At 33.3% G+C, this 15,873-nt stretch overlaps 2 protein-coding genes across 4 annotated transcripts in view; both read right to left on the bottom strand.

Moving 5' to 3' along the window:
* The window catches only part of c7a (complement C7a), a 28,184-nt gene extending 26,410 nt beyond the window's left edge, over positions 1 to 1,774 (bottom strand). For both annotated transcript variants that reach the window (XM_087264885.1, XM_087264886.1), the window contains exons 1-2: positions 1,705 to 1,774; positions 1,468 to 1,526 (exon numbers count right to left, since the gene is read on the bottom strand). In XM_087264885.1, coding sequence (XP_087121011.1) covers positions 1,468 to 1,526; positions 1,705 to 1,737 — 92 coding nt within the window. In that variant the 5' untranslated portion in view covers positions 1,738 to 1,774. The remainder of the gene's footprint in view (positions 1 to 1,467; positions 1,527 to 1,704) is intronic.
* A 10,029-nt stretch (positions 1,775 to 11,803) lies between these two features.
* plcxd3 (phosphatidylinositol-specific phospholipase C, X domain containing 3) overlaps positions 11,804 to 15,873 on the bottom strand; it is a 41,701-nt gene continuing 37,631 nt past the window's right edge. The window contains exon 3 of one of the 2 annotated variants that reach the window (XM_087263287.1): positions 11,804 to 13,279. In XM_087263287.1, the coding sequence (XP_087119413.1) occupies positions 13,123 to 13,279 (157 nt within the window). In that variant the 3' untranslated portion in view covers positions 11,804 to 13,122. 2 annotated transcript variants of the gene reach the window in all.

The following is a 15,873-nucleotide window of genomic DNA, read 5'->3' as shown; positions in this document are numbered from 1 at the left end:
TCACCTCTAAAAGAGACTTAAAGATCCAATGAATCAGTTAAATTAAACCAATTAATTTAGACCAATTAAAATAGTGTTTTTTTAAATGTTAGAATCAGTATGTCAGTCTTAAGGGATATATAAGCTAGTGTGTTATCAAAACAAAATGAAGATGTACAGTGTGCAGTTAGATAACCTAAATGGATCAATGTTTTTTTTTTTTATGTCACCTCAAACTTTAGTTTCTTATCAAATTTTGTCCAATCAAATGCTCTAGTATCTGACATGCCCCGCTCCCTTCTCATTTGCTTTTCATTTGATGTGCTTGAGTTCAATCATCCTCACTGGCAAAACTGTGATACAAACGAAAAGCAATTGGCTTTGTATTTAAAGAGGAGGACCTACTCTGTGTCCCACCTTCTCTTAATTTTTTACTTGAGATTACGCCAAACTTTAAAATAATGCACATTTCAAAGCACTTTACTCGACTTTTAAGGTCAGTTTAACTTCATCTTTCGTTAGTTTAATGTGTATAGTGAGAAATTTGCTGCAAATGGTTGCAAAAAAGCGACAAACACAAGTAAATTGTTACATACACATTACAAGTGTTAAATCCATGTTTATGCACTGTGTCATATCAGTCAGCTCTTACTGTGATTTTCTTTTACTGTTTATTTGTTTAGAGTGAAAGATGCACCAATAAAATTCACATTTTTATAGAGAAGAACATAGTAATGTTTATTAATATTAATGTCCTGTGTTTTCATATAAAACAAAAAATACAACTCCAAAATATATCTCTGTCTGCCCATTTTGTTGGGATTAATTATAATTCAGCCTATATTTAGTCTCCAACTCAGAAGCAAACTAGGTTACTCTGGTGGCATAAAGATAGCTCACTTAGTCCTTCTAGCTAAAATAAACCCCATTCAGTTGCAAAGAATGTCATTTAAAAAGAAATCCATTAAAAAAATAATTTTTGACAACTGAAGTATGATTATTTCGCAAGTGTGTATTTTATAGTAAATGATGCTGAATGTGCATGTGTGTTTGTTTGATATTCAGGAGCTGACATGATGGTGGAGCATCAGATCATATCTCATTAATATTCACGACTGTTCCAAATATGGTCAAAACTGAGCTTTTGAATCTATGGGTAATTCCTGTGGTTACAAATGAGCAAATAAAACAATTTCTGGAGAATTTTGGCACTTACCTATAACCCAGATACTTTCTATTTAGATATTAGAGAACAATTCAACATATTGTATTAATGTAATCTATGGCACCTGTGAGTGTGTTCAAATTAAAGTTCATATTATGAGTACTTTTTTATGTAAGCCTTAATGACAGCCTATATATTTTGCTGTCAAGCAGATTCATACAAAGCTCAAATTCACTATTTAAACTTTAACAATATGGAAAGCTACAGTGGAAGGACAGACAAAGCAACAGACTTAGTAAAATAAATGCAAAAATGTTACTTACTGTGTAATTAGAGCTGAAGACAGCAGTGAGAGAAGAAAAACTCCATGCAGAAACACACACTGAGAACAAACAAGTTTTTCTCCTAATAAACCAGTTCTGAATGAAAATACCATTTGAGTAAAACTGCATTAAACTTGACAGTTTCACTAAAGTGCCTCATTGGAGTTAGCATAATCAATGCATGCTTAAATAATGCAGAACTTTTTAGATACTGGTTGAAAAATCAAGAGTGCTTACCTTCATTGTAGCAATCTGAAGCAGCACGTACATTTCTCTGCAAGCTGTCTGTCTATACAGTCCACAACATAATAGGAGAAACCCTCCCAATCCGAGTGATATCTGACTAAAACAAGCTGAGAGCGGGAAATGATCATTTCTCTGCCAAAGAATGCCTGTAACAACACAATCCTCATTTCACTGGAATGTGAGCGAGACCCAAGAGACAGAAAGAGCACATAAATCTCTCTAATGACTCTAAAGGATTTATGGAGCATGTTGAGAATTAAACCACCAATGTCCAGTTGAGTAAATAAATGTTAGCTTGTCACGTGTTGAATACGAACCCGACAACATTGAATTTGGAATTCACAATAAACACTTGATGGAGACAAAGCACAATTTTGAGTTGAATTCCACCATTAAGAACTATATAAAAGCTCTATTTAAAATGTGTATGTTTACTGGAATGATCATTGTATTTAAAAGACAAAGTCTCCTCATGAATATCCTACGAATGCGCATGCCTTTGTGAATAATAATGCTATACACTGTCTCAGGGTCAGGGGTTAATCGGCAGGCTTTTCTGCTGCTTAGACCTCAGGATCCACAGTTCCTCTAAGGATCTCATTTGTATAATTAAAAGGTAATTGAGTTTCTCAGTGAGCCCCTCATCGCCAAGCTCTTATTAGCAGCATGTTCTGCACGCAGGTAATAATGCATCACAAATCCAGTCGCGTGCTCACAGAGTCATTCGCATGTGTTTACAAACACTGAAACGTGTATGTGAAAACCTCTGAAAGTCAAATGAAATCTGTAATATTGGAGACTTTATTTGAATTTTTATTCATCCATGTTTTTTTCTGTATTTGTAATTATTAATGTGTTTTTATAGAATTTAAGGTGCTAAGGAACAAAGAAATCAATATTCCCTTGTTCATTTGACATATCGGGCATTATACTGTAAAGGTTTCATAACTCAAAACACTTTTGTTAGTCTAAAAACAGCTTATATTGAAGTCAATCTGCCAAAATGATGTGGAATGCATTACTTTATTGTATAATAGTATTGCTAAACTCCACCTCCACACAAGAATTGCTTCTACACCCATCAATTCTCCCATATTTCCAGGGATTCTCCCATAATTTACAGTTCTATCCCACTATCATTGCGTAAAGGTATTTTCCAGTATTTCTCCCATATTTTTAATCTTTCTATGAAGGGTGGCAATACATGTTAAAGAGCCAATCCTCCCTATATGCAACCTATACCGCCGAACCACCAGGGGATGCCTCTTGCTCTTAACCTCTTAAACTCCAGTGCTATTTTGGGATTTCTACCTGGATTTTGCCTACCCGAATTTAAAAGTTTTTCAAATCCACATGCAGAGGTGTAAATGCAAAAAAATGGTATAAATTTAAAGAAAACCCTTTGAATTTTCATAAAACACTATTGCAAGTGCTTAAAATAACTGTAAATTTTGTCTGTGTTATAATAAACACCTGAAAAAATATAGAAACTCAACTTTGAAAGTGTACCTTTTAGGATCTGTGTGGTCTAGGTTTGCTGTAATTAATTTTAGTGGTTCCAGCACATGTCTGTAATCATCGGGAAAAAAGAAAAATGTCTCTACCATAATCTATGCAAAAGTTATTGTATACCAACTGATGAGAGGTGCTATACAAGCCACAGGGATCGATCATGGTTTTCATATTTCACTATTCTTTTGTTTGATCAAACATAATTCACTGTGTTTGGACCACGTCAAGCATATAAAAGGATTACTTATGCACATCACCTCAAAAACAAAGCAGAAATAGTCCTGAAGCACATAGCATAAGGTAAGAGATGACAGCTGTCTGTGCTATCTGAAGCTGCTTATTGATCATAAATGTTTGTTTTTACTTCTGCGCCATGAAAACACCGCGATTCATTCGACAACTGTTTGATATGTGAATATAATTCAGTAAAAAGAATGCTAGAATTGTATGAGCACTGGCAAGAGCTTTCATTTGAGCTATAACTTGTACATGTGTCATTTATGAATCATATGAAAAATCTGAAAATGAACCTATGTTCAATACCCAGCTGGGGTCTCCAAAATACTTTGTATTTAAGTGTAAATAACTTTTGTGCAATAGAATAAACAAATTGATGCATATGTACATAAAATATAGATTCTACACTTTCAAACGAAGCCACTTAAGGGGGTCTGGTGCAATGCTAGCCCTTTAAATCTTAAAGCGAACATCGATGAGAATGTAGCGGAGTTTCATATAGCGGTACGTGACTATCAGCTGACGTGCCCCTTAGTGAAAAAAACACGCTGGTTCCCAAACAGATTCTGTACACTCTATTTGAAGCTGAGCGAAACTCTGGGTTTTGGGTGCATGTTTAAACAAGCAAATACACATATTAAATAATAATAACATTGAAAAATGTCCATCTTGGTGTGGTTTATTTTATTAAACACAACTAATTTTGTCCTAAATGAGCATAAAAACTTAGAAAATAAGCAATTGAATGCTTTCATTATAACGTTATATGTGTGCATTTTTAAAGTGGCTCCTCTGTTGTTTAGGGTAATCAAACAAAAAATCTAAATAATTGAGATTATTCATCCATTGCTCTTTAATTAGCATGTGTATATTATACAATGAAAAAAAAAAGATTATTGAGATTTGATAGCTTGATACTATTTCTTTATAATAGCTTTTAATTTTAATAAGCTAAACTGCTAATTTAGCCAATACTAATTATTTTTTCTTTTGTAAATAATAATAATAGAACATATTACTGATCATTTAACTGTTTATTTTCAATGAAACAGCTCCAGATGAACATATTTAGTAATTTGAGGGTTTTTTGGATTGGATTGGGAAGGTTATGGTGGGCATATCCCTTATTTTCAAATCTTAATGTTGACCGGAATGCTTTTACATCACTTAATGATTAGCTCCACACACTAATTAATGCTGTAGTTGGTAAATAATGAGAGACCAACAGAAAAAGCAGGTCTACACAGAAACCAATTGGTGAAGATGCTCTGAACACAACACAATGCTGTGCAGTGGAAAAGCACACAGTCCTTACATTGATTTCACTCTGATCCCAGTTTTCAGAAAGAATGAACGAATGAACTTTATTCCAGTAACGGTCAGCAAGTTCTAGAAACATTAAAAATGGGTCCATTGGAAGATTTATTTAATTATTATCTAATATTTATTTACAAACAAAACATAATTTGAAACTGAATTTTAATAAAGATTCAAAGTTAGACGATACACCAATTATTCATTCATTAATTTATTCATTCATTTTCTTGTCCGCTTAGTTCCGGGGTCGCCACAGCGGAATGAACCGCCAACTTATCCAGCAAGTTTTTACACAGCGGATGCCCTTCCAGCTGCAACCCATCTCTGGGAAACATCCACAAACACTCATTATTCCAGTAACCTATTAGTTATTAAATCATATTATATATGTGTATGTATATGTGAGTGATTTTATTTAAAATAATAACAATTATTTTACATTTATTGTTGCCATTGCAACACAATTTCATAAACTACGTGAATGACAAAATAATCATCACAACTTAAATAATACAAATGCTTTAACAGAATAAAGTGATTTTATAAAATTATAAAATTATATTTCTGCTTTTTAAATTGGCCTCATTCCCTTTCACTGTATGTTTTTCAGCATAACCTTGACTTTTGTTTAAAGATGGCTATAGACATGTCTGCATTTTAAGTGTCCTGTGTAAACCATTCACCTCAGTTGTGAAAACAAGATTTGTGAAGTGTGATACAGATGAAGCTGACAGGTGAGATTGGAATCGAACATTTGGTTTATTGGTCCTGATGAGACTGAACAGAAGAAAGAGCTGTCACAGACAGGATTAATAATGATTCCTAGTTCGGAGCAAAAAAATTTTTTACTGTATAAAACAGTAAAAAATTGTAAACTGATGCTTTTAATAGTGGTTCATAAAGCAACATTTAGTATGTAAATCACTAAAATATATTCCTAAGCTTGTCTTTGGGTTATTTACACAGTAAAAGGAGTAAATGCATGCAGTGCTGCAAACATTGTTCAGCTGTCTGTTTGAAAGCACTCTGGCATTAGGAAAACTCGTATTTCACTTTCCGAATGGTGCCATGCTGCTCATAATTACACTGAGGACTGTGAGTGTGAGGCTTACGCCCGTCCTTATTTGGCAAATTTCTCAATAGCGTTCTTAATATCGCTGCTGGCAACTGTCAAATATGAACAGATTCAGTTGGCAGGAAAAAGACCCAATCAGATAATGTCCACTCTAAATCAGAAATGGAAACTGACTAATGATTATATCATGATCACCTCCCACAAGGGATTTTTATTTATTCCCCAGAGATACGGCTTTGCCTTTGCTGTTAAATCAGTTGAAGGTAACTTGGAATCAGGGATTGTTTCTGAGCAAGTTGCTGAACTACGAAATCATGGAAAACAAAAGCTGTACTAATTATAGCATGTTTAATAAAATAAAATAAAATTAAATAAAATAAAATAAAATAAAATAAAATAAAATAAATTCTAGCAAGTAAAAAATATAAAAAATAATAATATACAATAATATAATAATAAAAATAATAATAATATTAATAATAATAATAATAAATATTATTATTATTATTATTGTTGGTATTGTTGTCATTTTATTTGTTCTAAAATACATATATTATTATAATTATTGAATAATACTAATTATAATTATTCCAATAATTTCATAATGTCATATTTAAAGTATTACCAGATTATAAAACTCAAATAACATTTTGAATAACATAATAAATGTCACATGTGCGTACAAAAGACAGGAAGATACTGTTAATAGAAGATTTAATGAATGCTGATAACACTCCATAACAAATAATAACTGGCCAAGAACTGCACAGAACTTAAATAGCCGCCAGGAATAAAAATAGCTGTTGTGCGCAGCTCTCTCTTCAGGTTATTGCTGAGTAGCCAAGACACAGCTCGGCATTCAGCTGGCAGTTTAAAGTTGTGGTTGTAAAGATGAGGGTTAAATCCGTAATCAAGACCTTGCTTTTCAGTTGGTCATTACAGGTTATGCTGTAACATGACCGACAAATGGGGTACTTTTAGAAAATTCCACAACTACTGAACCATGTTACATGATTTTAGTGATGTTGTAAAGCATCTACAGTAGTGTGAGCACACAAACACCATTAAATGTGTCATCATCTAATGTCTGTGGAAGCTAAACACTGGTGGTGGTGAAAAAAGACAACCTCAAACCATACCTATCAACACTGGGTGTGAAAATAAGGGATACAATGTTTTATAATAATAATAATAATAATAATAACAATAATAATAATAATAATAATAATAATAATAAGAAGAAGAAGAAGAAGAAGAAGAAGAAGAAAAATTACTATTATTTACAAAATAGTAAACATTAGAAAAAGCTGCAAATAAATTAGCAAACAGTTTAGCCTATTAAAATGAATATCTATTATAAAGAAATATAAATAAATTATCAAATCTCATGAACCTTCCTTTACTGTATAATTTAAACATTCTGATTAAAAAGCAGCGAATGAAACTCTTATTTAGATTTTTCATTTGATTACAATAAATAACAGAGGTGTCACTTTGCTTTCCTATCTGTTTATCCTCATTTAAAACAAAATGAGTTGTGTTTAAAAGAAAACCCACCAAGATCATCATCTTTAGATGTCGTTGTTGTTATTATTATTATTATTATTAATTATTTGTATATGTCTTTTCAAACAAACACCCAAAACCCAGACTTTCGCTTCACTTCAGATTGCATGTACAGAATCCGTTTGGCATCTATTTATCACTATGGAGTGTGTCAGACAGTCACACAATTGATCATGCACCACTACAGGATTGCATAAGAGGGGCAATGGCGCCTGTGATAGAAAGGAAGGGAGTCCTGCCATTTTCATATTTATTTCGGCGGTATGGGTTACATATAGGGAAGATCAACTCTTTAATGTTTATAGCCACCCTTCACTGAGAATTTGAAAATACGGGAGTAATACAGAAATATAACTTTATGGTATGATAGCGGGATGCAATTCATCACCTTGGAATAATAATGTTCTATCTGCGTTCTGAATGATTTTGAGATAATGAGCTTTAAAGTTTTTGCATTCCATAGCAAACAGTATGTGTGTATAATTTTTTTTTAAAGAAAGCTTTAAAATGTAAACAACATTAAAAAAAAAACATCACATAATGTAAATAAGTTGTCATTTATTAGGAATGTGTCAATTACTCAATTTTGACAAAAATGTCAGATAGAACCTTATAATTCTAAGGTGACGAAATGTAAAATACGGGAGAATGCAGGGAAAAGGAGGGTTGACAAGTATGCCTTACACGAATGTAAAGAGCTTTAAGTGTATGTAATTCAAAATATATGTGCTATATACATGCACAAATGAAGAAGAAGACGAAAAGAAGAGGAAAAATTTGCAGTTTACGGGAGTCAACTAGGTAAGAAAAGACTAGGGGTTTGAATAAGACAATACATTGCAAAACCATTCTGAAGCATTCCTGAAGGGGAAGGACACTGCTGAGACTATAATTACTTCCCAATGGGGGCATTCTGGATACGGTGACTATTGAAAGACAATAGTCAAGACAATAGTTGAAGACAGTTTAGCTTGTAGGAGAAGCCACAGAACCTTACATATGGTGCACCAATCCCCAATATGCAGGTTGACCAAGCAGGCATTTAGCCAAGTCAGGTTTTGGGAGCCTTGGAGGAACTCGGTTCACTGGCTGGGGAATTTACTAGCATAGTTATAAAAAAGCACACACTTTTGGGTAAAGGAGAATGGTGCAGCTAGCTTTCTTCCTATTACCTGGTGCCTGCAGCTCTGCATGTTTGTTTGAGTGGCCCACAGTGTAAAGAATTTTGGCTTCCACACAGTTTGTGTTGGTACAACATAAAGGAATAAATTCATTTATTATTATTATTATTATTATTATTATTATTATTATTATTATTATTATTATTATTATTAGTTTTACAAATTTAAATGGATTGAGCATAAAACAATTGTACTAAGTTGTCCCCCAAAAACTGTTTGAATAAACATTAAACATATTTTTGAGTGCATGTGCTAACGTCAAAGAGGAGGCCACAGTTCAGTCCAGTGGTGAACTTTATACTATTTTAAACTATAGTAACCATATTTTTGTTTGTTTGTTTAATCCAACTTACAAGTCTTGTAAGTTACAAGTGACTTTTTTCAAAAATGACCCCAACATTAGAGAAAATAAATAATTTTCTATTTTCATATTTTCTGAACATTTTTACAAGCTGTACACATTTACAACAGTTAGCCCTTTTTGGCCCACCAAACCATTTATAAAAACTACTGACACACACATGGACACTACAACACAAACTTCCCCAAACAGTATGAATCTGCTGCTTTAACTTTTATGAATATTGTTGGGATTGTACTTTTAGTATTAGAAAATATACCCTTTACTTTAGTCAAAAGTCAAAAAGAGTGGTGACCACTGATTAAACCTTGATAAAATATTTCACACTGATGAGGGAAAACCTCCAATCTATTTTGTTTCTTCATGCAACATAGCTTTGAGGATCAAAACTAAATTTAACGGATTTTAAGTTTGGTTAAGATGGGTTATTTTGGGCCCAAATACAAAATTCTAAGACAACAAGAGGTTGAAAACAATAGTTCAAATTTGTGAGGCACATCTGCAAGTGTCTCCATGTGAGTTTTAAAATTTCCGTCATGTACTGTAGCATGAAACCACTGAACATCAAACATGAAGTTTAATTCAGAGAATCACAATTACACCAACGCTTCTGAAAATACAATCAGCAGACTAACAGCTCCGGCTAATAGGCCCACAATCAGAAAAGAAAGCACACACTGCTCGGAAAAAAGTAAAAGAGAGGTTTTTCACAGCTGCATAGCGCCATTGTCAAAACAAGCTGAGCGGACCTCTGCCAGAAATGAATAGCTGTAATTGAGAAAGCATGTAATGAGGCCACGGACTTTACTCTCGGCATCCCAGAGAACTGGCGAACCACACTCTACGCAAATGTTACTTTTGTTATCGTTATTTATTCAAATCAGCTTCTCATCTGCATTTCAATAGATTTAGGCAGTCATGGCTCATTTGGAGGGAGAGATCATAAAAGACCGTGAGTAACAATTTCAGCACAATTTAACTGCATTTTAAACTGACTTTATCAGTTATAATTGGATATTTTTTTTGAGATAACAATTTTATTTGCAGATAAATAATAAGCTCACGATCACAATCATAGTTTAACAGTTTGACAAATTGGTGGCAAATTCATACAATAATACAAGTTTCACAGTAAATGTACTTACATATGGATGCAGGTAACTACATGGGTTAGAGTTAGGTTTAGGGAAAGTACCAAGTAATGATCCTGTTTATGATATGACTATATACAGTATGCAGTACATATCTGAAATCACCATCTATTGGTATCCAATAATACAGTATTTTAGTCATATGTGAATATCTGTGTGAACTGGAATGATTTTCATAACACACAGTAAACTACATGCAAAGCTTTTCAACAATGTATAGAAAAAAAAATGTTTTTTTTATTACATAGTTATTAGTTGCAACACAGCCACATTCTGAAAACGTAGCCCTTTATACATTTCTGGAGATCACGAACCATGTAGCCAGAAGTACGTATGGCTGCATTTCGTCTTTAAAAACGACATGACAACTGGGTTCGTGTCCAGGAAAGAACAGTTCCAAAAAGCAGGCAGGACAAAAACAGAAGCCAAAAAAACAAACAAAAAAAACATAAACAAGTAAATAACAAGGTGAGAATGTAGTAAAATCTAAAAACGTGGTAAAAATCAGGCAATGGCTTTTCTTTAAATGGATTGCTTTTTAAAAATGTCAGTTTGGTTATGGAAGTGGGAAGGCGGGTCAGTTGGTGCTTTCGAAAACACTATTGGTTGGTTTCAGGAAAAGAGGAGGGTGCGTTAGTCGATCAGTCAGTCAGTACTTCAGTCAGTCAGTCAGTCAACCTCTGGTGGATTTACACGAGAACAGCAGGTGCGAATGGCACTCACAAGAGAAATTTAAAATCTTAAAAAACATATACAGCAGCCTCTGGTGGATTCGCAAAAACAAAAGCTGCAAAAAAAAAACGGAACTCCTGAGATGTATTTGGCGCTTCACAGAAATGTATATAGCAGTACGTTTTCAGAATGAGCCTTTTGTAAATGTAGCCACTGTATGGAAGTCAAATTACAAAAATGAACAAATGATCACATGAGCTCATATAACTTTGTCCCCTATTAGTTTATAAATAGTGAATTGTGTAAATAATCAAGGAGGAAATTACAATAAAATACAGGAAAATGTAATTTTCAAGAATTTTTAAATCCATATATATATTTGACTCCAGATAGTATTTTAACTTGAAGTAATCGTATCCTATCAAAGTATCCGAATTGTGTAAATGCTGATTTTTTGATCATGATTTATTTCAATTTGCTTCTCATATGAACTTCAACAGATTTCAATTCATGTTTCACTCATGTTTCACTTGGAGATACCATATTGAAAATTTTATATGAGTATTTTGACAAGTCAGTTGCCAATTTAGTTCTTTCTGTCCAATTTGAGTTGAAATTGTGGATTCTTTGTCAACAAACTAAACATAAAAATGTAGCCCTAAACCTAACCCTTGCTTGAGAGTCAGCAGATCATACAATAACAATATAAGTTAAAACGATAACCAATTTATGTGAATTCACCGCACCAACTGGCCAAAACTTTAATTTTGAAAAGCCATATCAAAAGATTTTATAACATGAACTAATCTTGCTTTGTCATAAAGAAGTCGAGTTATCTTATCGGACCTATTGACTCCTATTTGTTTCTGCATGTCATAGTAATTGGGGAATAAACTGCATTTAATACATTTCTAAATACATAATATGTCAAAACGTCATTTTGAACATGTAATACGCAACGAATACACAGCACGTCACACTCTAGACTTAAAGTGCAATGTCAAACAAACATTTGTGGTACATTGTATGTGCAGTATTTACATTTATTGTACACCAGATTTGTCAGAAATTCTCGATTAGGACATATAACCATAGAAAGTTTACGTACAATTTATCGACTTTGACGACTACATGCAAATTTGTACTGTACAAAGGCATGATTAATGCATTCACACAAGTCCATGCTCCAGGTCGGCCATGGGATTGTCAAATTATTGAACATGAATCAAACACTTTCCAAGTTGAACTTCTAGGGCCACGTAACCTTAAATTTCCAGTCAATTTAAGACTAATCTGAACAGGACAGACAAAAGAAGAAAGCAGCAATGTGACATATTGTTTTATAATGTCAGATTTTGAACAAATTTAATTTCCTGGCGTCTGTGTGATTAAAACATCCGCAAGGCCATTTATCCAATTATTCGGGCTAATTAGAAAATGGTGTTATAATAAGTCTGTTCACACCCATTGAGTTCCTCCCCTGTGTGTTCGTTTATGTATGCATGTCTACAGTTGAATGCAAATGATGCATTATTAAGGGATTTTATGCATTGGCAAACTTGGATGGCCACTTTTAACAGTCCACAGTCACAGCAGTGCAAATTAAATGAATATTTATGTCATTCCCAGATATGTATAAAATAATCTGTAGGATAAAGTAAAGGACGACTACAAAAAAGTTGATACAAAGCCTCAATTAGTAGTGTTAAAGGCAAAAATGCTGTTACATACATTTGCAGTTTTTGGTTGTGAATACAAACATCTAATAGTTCACTTCATCAACATTGTAAGACCAGACCAAGGCACCCAAAGGAAACCTTGACATATATTTTCTTTTTTTCGGGCATGACAAATAGTGAGATGAGCAAAGTTACAATTCAACAGGTTTACAAGTATTTACAATTTGACAATCATACAAGTTACTACGACCACTAGAAGTAAACCTACTATAGATTCAGCATCACATTCACTGTACAAACAATATTTATTTCCTTGAAATGAGAACTGTTAGATCAGAAGGTTTTGAGCATGTGAATCAGCAACTAGTAGTCCAACAGATGGGAAGCAGAGAAACAGGAAAAGGCTGGTCACCTTTTTTTCCCCTTCGAAATTATGTTATCATCTGCCCCCATTCATTCTCAGACAAAACCTAAAATGATTCTATCTGACCGTGTCTGGCCTCTACTCTCATTCTTATGCTTTTCATTAGCCCTAAATATATCAGAGTTGAACAGAGTTTCTATGATCCGAAAAATTTATTAAAATCAATAAGACATTTAAAAAAATATGGCAAAGAGAGAGGGAGCAAGTAATCGATACCACGGTATATGTGGAGGTTCAGGTGGCGTTCTCTTCCTCATCATCCAAGTAGTAGTTGAGGGTGATAACAGCGCTGATAAATTCCCCCAGCTCCACGAAATCGGCAGTGATGATGTTTACTCCACTTTCCCCAGGCCGCTGTGAGCGGATCCACTGCATCATGCTAGGAAGAGCCCTGAGAGCACACACAAATAGACAGTCCGTTTCAGTCTAAAGGGATTTGTTACAAAACTGAACCAATGTCAGCGGGCAAAATAGCTCAGTTTCAAAACATAGTGAGCTGTCTATATAGGCAGCTAACATTTAAGGTAGCATACTGAATGAATAGTAACTGAGCTGAATTTGTAACACAAAATGTAAAAAAATGTGTGTCACCTGCAATTAATATTAAAATTAATATTAAAAATAAGCTTTTATGCAAGGTGCAGAGATTTGAAACACAAATGATTAATTATTTAAACTACATTCTGATGAAATAGTCTGTGTGTAAGTCACAGTTGTGACAAAGTCAGTTATACCCCCCAAAACAGTAATAATTATGAGACTGTTCTAATTATTATTATGCTTTAAAATTACATTACATATATGTCGCCTCACAGCAGGAAAATCGCTGGTTCGAGTCCCGGCTGGGTCAGTTGGTATTTCTGTGTGGAGTTTGTATGTTCTTCCCATGTTTGTGTGGGTTTCCTTCGGGTGCTCCGGTTTCCCTGACAGTCCAAAGACATGCGCTACAGGTGAACTTAATAAGTAAACTAACCATGAGTGTGTGTGTGAATGAGTGTGCATGGTGGTTTACCAGTATTGTGTTGCAGCTGGAAAGGTATCCGCTACATAAAACACATGCTGGATAAGTTGACATTTAATCCTGCTGTGGCGACCCCTGATGAATAAAGGGACTATTTTGAAGGATATTTAATAAATGAATGAAAATTACATATTAAATTATCACATTATCTTTATCATGAGATAAATAATAAATTATGATAGATAAAAAATATCCATAATTTTAAAAATAAATGAATAGTTCAGATGCAAAACCCTCGAAATTCATCAGACCTCTTTTCTTGTAAACAAGGATTTTCAATTAGGCTTTGTCACTTTAGACCATTCTTTGGTTTTTAAAACGGAAGATTTTCTTTTGCGTCAAAACCAGGTAAATCCACGTCTGTGCTCTATGCAAAAAGCAGAAGGAAAAGAATGAATGAAATCTGTCAATAAGTGAATTAATTAATAACATTTAAACTTACATTAATTAAATCTTAACATTCAGTTAATTTCAGTCATTTCTGATATTTGGGATTTAGATTTAATGTAAGTAGAACAATGTAAACATTGCAAACTAAGCTTGCTACAGTAGATTCAAATAATGTAGTGTAAAAACATTGTGAAACATATTTGTGCATTGTCCATAATTATAAAAAAGGTTATCGGACGTATAGGTATTATGAAGTAATATAAATATTGTATAGTTTTATACATTATATTTATCTTTTAAAAAATGTATTAGCCTAAATTAGCAAATATAATACAAGGTAGGCATACTGGGCAAAAGGGGATGACTCACAGACAATTTTAGAAGCTGTCATTCATTCATTCTCACCATACTTAAGGTCTTGGTGTTTATCCTCATAGCATCCACATGGAATATAGGAATGGCATCCTAACTCTGTCTTAAGTGAAACGGAGTTGCTGTTTAATGTATAGTAAATCAGACTCAAATTAACGTCACTGAGGAAAAGCACGTTATAAAGCATGTTACACTTCCGACTGCACATTGTGTTTTCTTTTTCTTATAATGCAGAGTTTGGGGGTAAGTTTTGAGGCCATTTACTGACAGTCCACCAGGCTCATCCAGTTCATCAAATTCTGTCTTTTAAAATCAAAAACAGAAGCGGAATTTGTCTCCTCATAAAAGCCGGCATATCAGCGCGCTGCTACATTGAAAACATATGATTCGATTTGCACTTTCTGATTGGTTCTCGGGATATAACAGCTATTGCTGCCAAAGACAAGTGGCGTTTAGTGTCTTTTGCCAAAAAACTGTTAATTCTGGATTCACTGACGCTGGGATTTGGATGATTAGAGACAAATCTATTTGTTGATGCTACGTGCGTAAAGCATTCACTCAATGTCATATTCCCATTTTTGGCGGAAGTGGCGAAAAATGCATCTGAACTCGACTTTTGACATTTGAACTCCTCAAATAAATAATATAAATAAATACATTTTACATTACATTTTAATTATTGTATAAAATATGAAGTCAGAGTTATAACAAAACGTCAGTTACTTTTAAAAGGCAAAATTATGACAAGAATTAAAAAAGAAAGTTGAGTACACCAATCAAGATTATGAGATAATGTTTAATTAGTCATGAAAAGGTTTAAATTATAAAACAAAAATTATCATTTAAATACTAAGACATATTTTAGAAATAAAAAGGACAAAAAGGACATACTAAATCAGTTTTAAGACAAAGTTTGAATTATGAGCTTAAATGTAGATATTACGAAATTATAAATAATATGACAGAAATAAACAGTCAAATCTATAAGTCATAATTATGAGGTAACAGTAAAAAAAAAAAAAAAAAAAAATTCAAGCCATAATTATGAGATAATAGGTATCGGCATGTCAAAACGTAAAAATAATTCATTCATTTTCTTTTTGGCTTAGTCCCTTTATTAATATATTAAAAATATTAAGCAGAATGAACTTATCCAGCATATGTTTTACGCAGCGGATGCCCTTCCAGCTGCAACCCATCAC

This window comes from Danio rerio, chromosome 8 (genome assembly GCF_052040795.2).
Source record: "Danio rerio strain M-AB ecotype USA chromosome 8, GRCz13ab, whole genome shotgun sequence".
Taxonomy (NCBI): domain Eukaryota; kingdom Metazoa; phylum Chordata; class Actinopteri; order Cypriniformes; family Danionidae; genus Danio; species Danio rerio.
The sequence above is the reverse complement of the archived record's forward strand: the minus strand, read 5'-3'. Positions and strand labels throughout refer to the sequence as shown.